Source organism: Aquila chrysaetos, chromosome 4, assembly GCF_900496995.4.
Source record: "Aquila chrysaetos chrysaetos chromosome 4, bAquChr1.4, whole genome shotgun sequence".
Classification (NCBI taxonomy): domain Eukaryota; kingdom Metazoa; phylum Chordata; class Aves; order Accipitriformes; family Accipitridae; genus Aquila; species Aquila chrysaetos.
This window is the reverse complement of record NC_044007.1, coordinates 39952483-39965547: the sequence shown is the minus strand read 5'-3', so window position 1 is coordinate 39965547 and position 13065 is coordinate 39952483. Positions and strand designations below refer to the sequence as shown.

The 13065-nt window shown below is 38.0% G+C and overlaps 1 protein-coding gene across 3 annotated transcripts in view; it reads left to right on the top strand.

Annotated features, from left to right (window-relative positions):
* The window catches only part of NKAIN3 (sodium/potassium transporting ATPase interacting 3), a 385239-nt gene that overhangs the window by 280538 nt on the left and 91636 nt on the right, over nucleotides 1–13065 (top strand). For all 3 annotated transcript variants that reach the window (XM_030012706.1, XM_030012704.1, XM_030012705.1), the window contains exon 4: nucleotides 10481–10678. In XM_030012706.1, the coding sequence (XP_029868566.1) occupies nucleotides 10481–10678 (198 nt within the window). The remainder of the gene's footprint in view (nucleotides 1–10480; nucleotides 10679–13065) is intronic.

The window sequence follows — 13065 nt, the reverse complement described above, 5'->3', positions numbered from 1 at the left end:
CTGGAGTCACCCTGACATCCTCATACCACTGCTTTTAAAACCAGTTTTAAAAATAGAGACACTTACAAAGTGAAAATGCTGGTTGTATTAATAATTACTATTATTTATTGTAAAGATTAATGATCTCCAGAGTGTATTGGATTTTGTAGATATTCAGCAGCTTGCAGTAAAAGGCCTTATGTTGGCAATGTTTTCATTATTTTTTTTCCTCAAGCAAACTGAAAATTCTTTTTCTATTATATATGAGGAAACTCTTTACATAGTAGTCTTGATTTTGTATTCAGTAAGTATGTAAACTGATGTTAATATTACTTGTCCTTTTACAGTTGTGTCCTGCTGTCATTCACAACTCAATCAGCCTATCTAAAAATTGATTATTGTTCTTCCTTTTGTCTGTTAATATTATTTCAATTTTGACAGTAAAATGAAACTATCATTTCAAATATCAATATGCTCTTACATCTTTGCAGTGGTCTCATTTTGTTCTTATTTATTAGAGCAGGATATATTAAAAATTGCATGATGAAGGATTACAGACAAGTTTGTGATGTTAAAGAGTGAATGGATCATTAGGCTTCTCTGTGGCTTTATTCATCTCTTAAAGTGACCGGATTTATATAACATCTGTTAACAGGACCATTAAGTAATCCACCTAGACTTAAAGTTCTTTACAGAGCCTTTTATAGTTCCCTCTTGAATTGAAAATACGTTTCTGGGGAACGTATTCAACCATGTTGATTAAAGGAACTTGTGTGAGAAATTTCTTCAGAATGAAAAAAATGTAAGTAGACTTAGCACCTCACTGATTTCCTTTGGCATGACAAACATGAAATTATCCAAAAGTTACTGGACACCATCAGATCTTTCTGATTAACCTCATCAAAAGAACTTGAGAATTTTGATTATGATGAGTGTAGACCTGCTCTAGAGAGAGTATGTCAGAGAAAAAAAGGGGTCCTTGTTCCTGAAATAGTCTTCTGAAAATCTGAAAATGACTAGAGAGGACAAATGAAAACTCTCTTTTGTATGAATGTCTGTGAGAGTTATTGAGCTTTGGAGGTGGATTTGGCTGCAAATTAAATTAATCTGACTAAGGCTGGGGTACAATGCATTGCTGAAAGAGATTGTTAATTCTGCCTTCTTTGACCATGGTTGACAGTTGTTCTCAGGAAAGCACTGTTGAGTCATTAAATTGTACAAGTAAATATGCATATACTTATTTTAAATATTTATGTAAATATATAAATATATGCATACTGTGTATCCATAAATAAAAGGTACAGTATGCATGTATTTATATGTTTACATAAATACATAAAATGTTTTAAGAAGCCTAACACATGGACTAATACCTACAGTCAATCTGAAATGAATAATTTCAAATATTATTAAATAATAACTCATATTAACTGAGTTCTGCTACAGCAGATTCTCTTTTCCATAGTCATCGGTCCTTCACTTCTTCTGCTAGGAAAGGGAGGATTTCAAATTTCATCTTCTGACCTTAAAGTTTCCACAGGGGCTGTCTTTGCTTTTTTAAAAATGTTTATCAAATTCATTTTGGAGACTGCCATTGCTCCAGCTGAATGTGAGCGAGACCTGTGATTAAAGGATTGCTCTGCTAAAGCCAAGGTCATTGGCAAACAGCACCACAAAACTTGAGGTACTGGCAAAAATATGATGACCTGATATCACAGACAAATATAAACCAAAAGTGTCATAGGAAGTATATGTTTCTAGGAGCATCTTGTGCTTCACTGAAATGAAATTAGTAAGAAAATAGACTCCTAGCAGTTCAATACACTTCTGCTGCTCATTTCACCTTGTCTCATTTTGTATTCTGAGTCTTCAGAAGGGCTTCAGCAGTGCAGACACTCACTTCCTGGCAATCTGTTAGTGGCAGTTTCTTCTATGAGCTGTATAGGAGTTCACTCAAAAGATGCAGTGAATTAGCACATCAGTTTGGTTGCCCTTTGCACACACTCTAAAATAAAATTAGGATATCCTGACAGAAGTTCAATTAAAACATGCAGTTTAATTTAAATATCAATAAAGTTGAGTATCTCTTATGACCTCTGTCTTTTAAGCTTTTGGGGTGCACTTGGGTCATTCTCTTTGATCAAACAGTTAAAAAACAGTTGGTCCTTTCCTATACCCTGACGGATCCATGATCGTTTGAGATGGGCAACTATGGCACATGGTGCCCTGGATAGCCATGATCTGAACTAGAGATGCATCCAGATTCTAGGAGCCCAGCTTTAAGAAAAGCAGCAAATAATGCAAGTTACAGCACAGACTGGAAGTGCCTAGCAGTAGGCCTCATGATTTTTGAAGCTTTTACTCTTCAGCTCGCTTTCTTGTTACAAGCCAAACTTCTTATTGTAATCGCATGTCCCTGGGAATGGAGGCTTTAACAAAAATGCTGAACATAACCAGACTTGCCATAAAACAACAAGAGTTGGCAATATCATGAGCAATTGCATTGCTTCGAGCAAGCAAAGCAGAGAACACAACAGCAGTTGCTTAAACTGGCCTATTAATCTTTAAAAGTGTTCCTGGATGCAGGTAGGAACATTCTGGTTAGTCTCAAAAGAGGGAGTTATTTTTCTTGTCAGAAATTTTAAAATTCAAGTGAGTTTTCAGAAGTCTTTTTATGGTGCTTTTTAATGTCATTGGAGTCTGGTACAGACCCTTAAATTTAGGACCCACTCTCTCCTGCATCTCCAGCATAGCATTTATCTGCTTACATAGCAAGGGATGTTAAAGTATTCATATAGTTGGGACAGAGAGACAGAGCACAGAACCCACCAGAAATGAAGGAAATTATTAAAATTAACTGTACTATTATTGTGACATTGTATTCTTAATCATGCCTTTATCCCCATGTTTTGTCTTTGTTCACAACCACTGTGCACAAAATACGGTTATTTGGATAATAACGAAGTTGAATCCTGTTTTGGCTAGAGGCTACATTGCATCTGTTCCTCATACTAGATTATGTGGGCTTTTGGCACAAACTGCGTCTCCTATTTGCATACATTTCCTAGTACAGAACTAAAACCCCAAGAAAGGGTCAGTTTTGTAGGATTTGTCACATTAGGGTGTCCATGGTACCAAACACAAGAGAACTACAGAAGAACAAATAGTTTTAGCCTGATCAAGCCAGGCCAGTCCTATCCATTTTAAGTGTAGAAATCCAGTCCCCATCAACATTGCAAGAGTCTTCTCAATAGGTATGTACTTCCTTAACGAGTGTCTTTGTCAAAAGCTTAGAGGCTGTACACAGTGGTGAGATACTGAGGCACATGAGGCTGATCCTTTCTGCTTTGGTAATCAATAAATAAAATATTACAAAATAGTGTGGGAAGAGCTTTCTATAGCTATTGAGGCAGTTTGTCTTTGAGGGAAGGTATGTTGGTGACAAATTTTGATTTTGTGATATTTCAAATGTATGCATAACTCCATAGGGATCTCAGCAATTTTGTTTAAAGACAACAGGAAAAAAAAAAAGAAAAAGATTAAAACGTTCTTGCTGAGGCTCAAAATTGCTTTACATTGTAAACTCCTTTTTCAAACGTTCATAGTTTTATGAACCTTTTGGACAGAATTTTTTTATGGCCTATAATCAGAACTTTTTCACATTTTTTTGTATATTAAGACTTTTTCAAGCCTACTTTCACCTTTCCTGGCTCTCTGCCCTGAAAAGTTTTCCTATAGCATTTGTGCTGGTGGCTATATATGGCCTGCCAACGATGTTTCTAGTTGTTCGCTGTTACAGTTACATTTCAGTCTTGTCTTGATTCTTCGTTTCAGTCAAAATCAGATATGGCTTGAGTGAGGGACTCACCAACCTGCACAAACCCTTATCCTATTCCCAGTTTTCAAAAACTTGAAGCAGTGCTTGCAGTTTGCCATCACTCCAAACCCATGTTGTCTCACACCTCTGGATCATCAGAGGGAATAGGTGAGAGCAGTTTTCAAGCGAAGTGCTCGGCTTAATCACGTCAAGGATTCCATCAGAGCACAACAGCTTTTCTGGGCAGTCATGAGTTCTTTGTGCTCATGTTGAGCTTCTGTGGTCATGTTGAACTTCCTATGACAAGTGATGAGTAAGGCTCCTATTGATCCGATCACCCTGTCTTATGCCGTTCTTTCCTTTGGGCTTGGAGCTTATTTCTGCTGTCCCGTGTTACCTCTCTGGGCTGTTTCTCAGACAGAGAGACTGCCACAAAAGGGAGGTAGACCACGGAAAAGGCATAAGCCATGGAGCTGGGATTTTCACATGGATCTGAATATTGCCAAAGATCAGAGCTCATCTTTAGGGGCAACAAGTTTCAGAAAACAGCCCCTTGCTGGTTCTTATGACTTCTTCTTGTGATTAATAATAACACAGCATGAAGGAGACAGCAGTATGCTTCTCTTGTTGACTTCTTGCCTTCTGGCTTTCTAAAGACATTTCACTTTGCTAGTAAGTTTGGTAAATCTAATTTTAAAATTGCCTGTTTTGCAAAGCAGGAAACAGATCCCTCAGCATGTGGCAAATTAAGCAATGCAGAGGAACTACTTTTATCATTTAGGTAGATCATCTGCCTGGTTTTTAAATGAATTTCCAAAAGTTCTTTTTTTCACTTAAAAAAAAATAAAGTAAAATCTGACAAGACTCTCTATAGCCCAAGGAGTAAAAGTAGTAAAAAAAGGAGAAGACAGTACTGCCTAACTCGTACGTCTTTTTTTGTAGGGGTGGGGGGTGGCCTGTAGCCAAATGGTTAACAAGTGTTGTTGTGTGGATTGATTGGGAAAAATACAGATTAAATCAGTGTAACTTTCTAACAGTAATTATGTTTGTTATGGAAATCCTTTCCTGTAGTCATGGTCCAATGTCATGGTTACAGGATTTGTTCAATATGTGAGCCTCTAATCTCAGTGAGTGGGAACCATGAACCTCTAACCACACCACCCAAAAGTGACTTTGCCTCTTTACCTCTCTTAACCACCCTCAGCCCGTGATGCTGGGGTTACCTCATGGTCTACATCTGAAGATCTTGATGCTGTGAATTTTCTCTTTTAGTGGTAATTAATTCAGGTGTCTCACATGGTTCTTCTGGTTTAGTGTGCATTGGGTGTGCTACCAAAAAGAGATGAATTTTCTTAGTCTAACAGCCAGTTCAGACAGCTGAATAGTCCCAATGGAGTCAACCCATAAGCTTCAATTTATGAATGTTCTTCATGTGATGTCTTCATCAGAGTGCTCAGGATGAGGACGAGATATTGACTGTATTGTATTTTCAGCAGCCACCTCAACCTAGAGAGCTTGCCTGGAAGCAGCATAGTTCATTGTTCCATCCCATTAGCAGGAATGTCACAATTATTGAGTGGGCAGCCTTCGATCTCTAGCTCATGGGGCAGGTAAAAGCCATCTGTGTAACACTGAAGCAAGAGTTTAAATTAAAAACAAACAGAAAAAAAATTGAGTCAATAGTCAACGTTCAAAAATTATCATCCCAGTCAAGAAAGTGTGGGAGCTAGTGACACAAGTTTCCCTATTTGTCAATGGACTTCTTCAGTATTATCTGCCCAGGCCTTCAAAACCAATTTGTTCAGCGGCAGTGAGAGGAGAAGGAGCGTAACTGGTCACATGCAGAGCAAGCCAGGATCAGAACCTGTGGTTTTGGGAAATAACAGGGTGGAAAACTAAGGTTATGCTGCCAATGGGGGTCTTTGGCTAATAGCTGATGCTCATGCTTCAAAATACTTCTACAATTAGAGCAGGTTTCGTTAACGCTGGAACACATCATTTGTATCTAATGAGGATTAACGTCTCCTTGAAATTGGATACTAAGGAATGTACGTGTCCCTTGTCCATGCCAACACCACTGCATCTTAACTACAAGCTTAATTGGGTGTAGGGAATTACAGGGAAATGTGGTGGTTTTTTTCCTGGCATCATGCATATTATCTTTTATTACCTATTGACCAGGTGTTTGTTTGAAAATCTTTTCTCCTCACTGTTAAAAACAGAAACTGGGTAGCAAGTCAGAACTAGAGCATCCTTGTTACTCTTAGGGAATATTTATTGCCTCAGCCTAATTAATGTTCATTTATAATAAGTATTATAATTTGTATCAATAAAATAAAAAGTGTTAGGGGGGCTAGGTACCACACAAGCAACAATAAAGTCGAGGTCTCTAGCATTATGCTTTGCCAGGCCTTTGTGCTCTTGCACCTTTCTGTGAAATTTCAAGTGTTGAATGCTGTCTTGTGGAGGAAAAAGTGCTTCTCCTCCATCCCACTCAACATACTAATGTCTTTTTTATAGTTTTCCTAAGAGTGTATTTTTCAGATACTAACAAGGAATGAAAGAAATATAAAATAGCATGTCATAAAGCAGAAACATACAGTGGAAAAAAATATTTCTGCAATGCGTTATCATCGTGTCACAGCAGAATATTTGTTTGTTATACAAGGCAATCTTGGTGTGTTGGTTTTTTTCCTGGAGTTTTAGTGTCTTATTTTCTTTACGTCTGGTGACTTTAGTTAGTCTTAATTTCTCATTAATTTTTTGTGTTGTTAGTATAGGCACTGTACATAAAGTATACACAAATAAATGAAAGGAACATCATCCTTATTATTGCTCTTTAGTTTTAAAATAAACTGTGTTATGCTATTATCTGTTAAAATGTATCTAGATTCACCACCTAAAAATAGAATCATAAAATCACAGAATGGTTTGGGTCAGAAGGGACCCTCAAAGGTCATCTAGACCAACCTCCTTGCCATGGGCAGGGACATCCTTCACTGGATCAGGTTGCTCAAAGCCCTGCCCAATAGAAAATGTCCACTTGAAACCAAATGTAGAATTTAAGCAGATATAATGAAATTAAACATTATCTACAAGCACTTAGAAACAGTATTACTGGGACTTAAAGGGATTACATCTCACCTAAAAGAAAGTACCTGCCATAGCAATGATTTCCAATAATGATCAAAATTAATCCTTGGGCTGACAGCCAACACGAATCCTACACATAGTTTAAAAGCTTAAAAATCCATGGACAGTTAAGTGGGACTTTACATCAGTAGGGACTCTACATCAGTAGAAGTGTGATTACGGGCTGTTCCTACACTCAGGAGCAAAATTCTTACCACAAATTTGAGTATTGCTTTAGTGCTGCCTGAAAAAGGGAGGAGTAGGGCACAGGATTTCCCTTCCTTGTATCACTTCCATAAGTCCCATGTGATTTTCCTGGAAGTCCTTTTATCTGTGTTCTGCCCACTCTTTGTTTATGGCATCTGAGAGGTTACCAGCTGAGGAAGTGTAGTTTACCAGCTGATGTATGGAATTAAAGTCAGAATATATGTCATGAGTGTGAAGCTCAGAAAACAGCAATTTTCCATCCATTATTGAAATTTGAATTGTTAAATGAATCCCAACTGGATTTGTCAAAGAGACTACTTGATGTTTCTTGTACAGAGCCTGAAATTGAGTCTCTTGCTATGAAGTAGCAGCATTCTTCTATAAGAGATAAGCAGTTTACATTACATGACCTGCTGAAGATTAAGCATTTTATATGCATTTGCTTAATGATGGCTTGTGACATTGGAAAACAGTACATGATCTGCGGAAAATCTTCAAGTATCTGCTTGTTCTTTCTGAAAGAATTCTAAACTTTCATTAAACATAAAACTGAGAATAAGCCACTTGGGCAGCAGATTTTTCACCATGCACAGTGTTTCCAAGCACTGAGATCACAAATACTGAAACACCATCAGAAGTTCACTGATATTTAAAACCTGTACACCCAGGCAAAGAGTTTCTGAATTTTCAAAACTTCTGTAAATGATGATAAAGGTACAGGTGAATTTTTTAACGCCTGGCACATTCAACTCGCTTTATGGATTAAGAATCTTCAAGAAGTTAGAGAAGAGTGTGCTTCAGCTGCTAAAAAAATAATTGATTTTTGTCAGGCTTTCTTTTATTGATTGGCAGCTTAACATTTATCAGCTCAAACAGCTTACAGCTGCCATTTTGTGAAGTGATATTTTAGAGGTCAAGCTAATACACCAGGTGGTTTTGTTTGCATTTCTAAAACTGATCTTTGCTGGGCCATCATAATCCGCTTTTACCTGCTTTAAGGACTCAGAACACATACATAGTGAAAAGTAATTATGCAAAGCTCTTCTCCCAGCCTTTATCCATAATTTCTTAATAATAATCTTTTTTTAAAAAGCAGCAAGTGCCCTGATGACATCTCTTTTGTTTTTAGTCAAACAATTTTATCTATAATATTGCTGTTTCCTTCTCTCACTGCATCAGCAGCAGCCTTGAAATATGAACATGACCATCTAGTTAAGCATCTCTAAACAGGACCATCAAGTCAAGCAATTTTTTTTTAATCACCCCAAGAAACAAACATAACAGTATTCCAGAAATGAAAGATTTTATTTATAAGAGGTGTTTGTACTGACCGCATGCCAAATTCTTACATTTTAAATGTGTTGGCAACATTTAGCAAGCTGTTTCCCAATGCAAGTTTACCATTTTTCTGTGCCATTGGCTGTGAACTAGCCAAGCACAAATACTGAAATGGGGCATAATAATAAAAACTTAAAGAAAAAAAAAAAGGAGAAAAAAATCCCTTGAGAGCAGAGAACGCTGTGACACCAATGCCACGGACATCACAATGTATTCCCATAGTTGTGATAACAAAGTGTTAACTCGCAATATTTGATACACACTAACCCACATGGCAAACCCATATTCCTACACAACAAAGAGTTGCGGAAATAGATGACAGTGAATATGTGTGTGCTGCTTGACAAATGGCATTTCTTTCAGTTGACAATTGTTAAAAGCACTTGATAACACTGTGCAATCTCTGGCATTGTTGTACACAGAAAGCGTCGGCTGTTTCCTCTGACTATATATTTATAATTACATTTTCATTAAACTGAATTGTCTGTCAACTTCTGATTTCACAAGTCATTTTCATATTGCAGCTAAAAATTTTCTAGACCAGTATCAAGGAATGACACGCAAAGTCAAAATACAGGTGCCTCATCAACTGTCAATAATGCTCCAGCAAGTCTGCATTTTAAGGGTAAAGAAGTTATGGAGAGCAAAACAGCAGATCACAAAGGCAGGTTTCTTACTGCTAACTAGCATTAACAGAGACTGGCAGGATGTAATTCACCCATTAATTTTCAGGTATGGCCAGAATAAAGGCAGTTAACAGAGGAAAACAAGAGGACTCCTGCAACTGGAATCTGCACTGAATGCCCCTTTGGTCAGGACAGGGTCAGGACTGACAGGACAGATTTTTGGAGTGGGATTCAAAGGTCAAATCAGTGTCACGGCAGTGCTCACAAACTGGCATGTATGGAAATGGGGATATTTTGTGGGCATACGGCTGACAATTTTGCATACATTATTTACAATTGCCTTGGAGTTGAGAATGGGAAACACGGAAACATAAATCTGAATTAATTATTTGAAGTATCACTATAGCTCAACTCTCATTTATCTCCAGGGAGGAGGGGTTTTTTTTGCATTTAAATGGTATCCATTCAACTTCAGTGTATTTTACATGGGCATGACCTAAAGACCTAAATCTGTTGTTAATTCAGATGAATTTTCCTGTTTGTACTTCATAGATAAGCTGTTAGAAAATCTTTAGTACATTAATATGTTTGCCACTTTCACTGCTCCAAGTGGAAGTGCGATGATATTTACTAAAATGCACAGACATACATACTGTGCAGGTTACAATGCAGCCAGTACCCATTAGGGTAGATTTAAGGCCCGATCAGACAAGCCGTGGTTGAGGCTGCAGATGATTTCAGTGAAGAGAAGTTACTGCTTGTATTTTAAACCCAGATCTGTTCAGAGAAGCAGGTTTCTTCACTAAACTGAGGAGATGGTAATCTGGATGGGGGACAGAAGGGAGAAAAGAGAGCAGGGTGCTTGGCTGGAGACAATCTTTCATTTGAACCTTTGGCAGCTGGAACAGTCTGTGGTTCTACTTAAAAAAATAGCTATAATTTATAGTTAATATTTTAAATAAATATGGTGGAAGTTTGTTTTAGATTGTCTCCAGTACCATGGGGTAAAACTGCCTCTGTTGCCTGTTAAAAAGATTAATTCTTAAGTGACATTCTAATCAAGTAACAATGAAATTGCTTTTCAGGCTATAAGTCCATGGAGACATAGGATATGCACTGTGTTTTGTACAGTACCTGGTACGACGGTTCTTCTGCCAGACAGAAGCCCCTATGCACAATTACAAAATAAATGATACATTTGCAATTTCCTCTCTCGCCTTTAACGGCCTATATTCATGTTAAAATTACTGGGGTGAGGGAGAAGGCAAGTTATTTATCTCATTTTCCTTATGATAATTGAAAACATCTTTTCTTTCCCTTGCTTTACCTTAAATAATACAAAGTTAGAGGTTTTCACACTTTTTCCCTCCCTGTCTCCTAGGAAACCGATCTCATGACCTTTAACATCTCAATGCACCGCTCTTGGTGGCGGGAACACGGGCCTGGCTGCATACGAAGGGTGGTGCGTCCTTCTGCCCCTGGTGTCCTAGAGGATTACTCCTACGTCTCCGTGACAGGCTGCATAATTGATTTCCAGTACCTAGAGGTCATTCACAGCGCTATCCAAATACTCCTCTCCGTAAGTTCCTGTTTCTTTTTGTATTCGGATTCCAGCAGTCCTTTCGCATGCAGCCTGCTGCTCTTGGGTGTCTCTGTCCTGAAAGGGGGATGTAGTAGTTGATGGATAGCAGTGCAGGTTTTTAATTGTATTTTCAATTAGAGAATGAGATTCATGTTATTAAAATGTGCACTGCTCTTTTCTTTCCTTATATCTCGTAAAGCACTGTACAGGCATAGTCCCATTCTGGCCTTTGCTGGGACAGGTGAAAATTAACTTGAGTTCTTGGCTGGCATTCACTGAGACTTCTACAGCAAAGGAGAGCAGACTTGTCCAAAATCAATTTGCCTAAACCTTTCCAAATTTCACAATCAATGGCGGTATTTATTCAGCCCTGAATGTAAATACATTTTACATGATACGTGGCCAGGTTTCTTCCCAAAGTGAGATATGGATGTAACACTTGAAAAAGGTGAGAGAAATATTAGGAATTAAAGTACTCATTTATATTTAACCATGTTATTTGTTCTTTTCTGGAACTCTGTGTTATCGGAATATTCTAACTCCGTGATCCACATTTTGTAGTTGCAATACCAATCAAAACCTGCAAATACAAGAAGTCGTTATAAAAAGTCTGCAGTGCAGGGAAGTGCTGGGGCTGGATGAGTTGCTTTGGGAGCAACAGCCCAGTCTTGGCCACAGCCTTTCCTCAATCTGATGGCTGCTTCTGCTTCTGCTTAAAATATTGTATGGCATGAGCTGCGTGTGATGTCCTAGAAGTGGTAGCTTGTTCTCTACATAGCTATGTGTAGTACATAGCAACTGGCCCACCCCAAGTGGGTGCACATAGGCCTGATACACCCCAGATGTCTGGACCTATTCTATGCTCATGGCTCGTGGTCCTAACCATGGCCACCAGTACTTGTCAGACAGTGGGAGAAGAGATGTAGTCTACAGTCCACACCTACTAGTCGGGTGAGCTACCTGGTCTGAGCAACCAGAAAGGCTGGTAAAAATTTTAATTTTTACATTTTTCAAGGTAAGGACAGTTCTCTTTTGAAAGAAAAAAATCAGTGTATATGGTTACATCTATCATCCTGTCCAACTGTCTAGAATGAAGTAGTCTAAAAGTTCAAGATAATTTCTCTGCATTACTAAATGCCTTTTGTAAGATGTCAAGTGCTTTTTCCTTGCCACTGCTTTTAATCAAAATTTGATAAACTTGTATCTTACAGCAGTGATTAATGGACTTCTACTTGACAATCCAGGTCTGAAATAGTGCACTTGGTTAGCGCACCAGTGACATCACATGCACCTACACAAGCCATGTGTCTGCTCCTGGCCTATCAGCTTCTCAGGTACCAGTGACATCACAAGCACCTACACAAGCTGTCTCCTGACTGTCATTCAGTCAGGCAGCAAAGACCAAAGTCTTTTTGAGTCAGGATCTTTTCCAGTGAAGACAAAATTACTTCTCTTGAGGCCCAGTCCTGTGTATGTCAACATACCTTAAAATTTTTCTGTGAAAGCAGGCCTTGCAGAAGGATTTTGCACAATATGTCTACAAAGCTTAACTGAATGCACCTTCCTTACTCCTGTGGGGGCCTGATACTTCAAAGCAGGTTGCTTCTCCTATGAGTTCTTCATTTGCAACAAATTCCCCTTGCAATGCAGTGTCGTTCACTCTGCTTCAGTGAGCCTGTACAAGGGAAACTGGGGTGTGGTTGGTTTAACAGAAGAAAACCATAAATATTTCCAACACTTCCTCACTTCTATAAGACAAAATGTATCATGTTAGAAATTTTTCTAGAATTTTTGTGATTAGAAACAAATTTAGTGTTCAGTGGAAGTACAGCTGGTTGTTGAAATCAGGAACTGTTTTCTTCTCAGCTTATCAGCGCAGTACAGTTCTGGTCAAAATTTACCAAATGACAGGAACACAAATATTAATATTAGGATAATAGAATAAAAAATTAATATTTACAAACTAAAAGAAATATGAAAATGGAAAAGTATAAAAATGATGTAATAATTGTAAAGCATAAGATGTCACAGGCCCTCCCTTTCCTGTGGAGTGATTGATTGCCTGGAACAATCATAAATAAATTCTGGATGCAATTCATTGCAAGTTCAAAATATGCCAGGAACTTACAAGGCTTGACTGTGAATTAAATAGTTGCCAGTTTCAGATACTGCTTTTGACTGATATATACAATGTTAAAATTAAAATCCTGTATGCAAAGTAAGGTTTTCCTCCAGTCTTATTATCTTGCTATCCCATCTGTGACGCATTATGATTAGTGTACCATGAGTCTGTACTTCAGTTTCCATTCTGAATTGTAATTTAGGCTTGTTTAATTTACTGTCACACAGGACAGAAGCCACCACCTAGATTATCAGACTTGTTG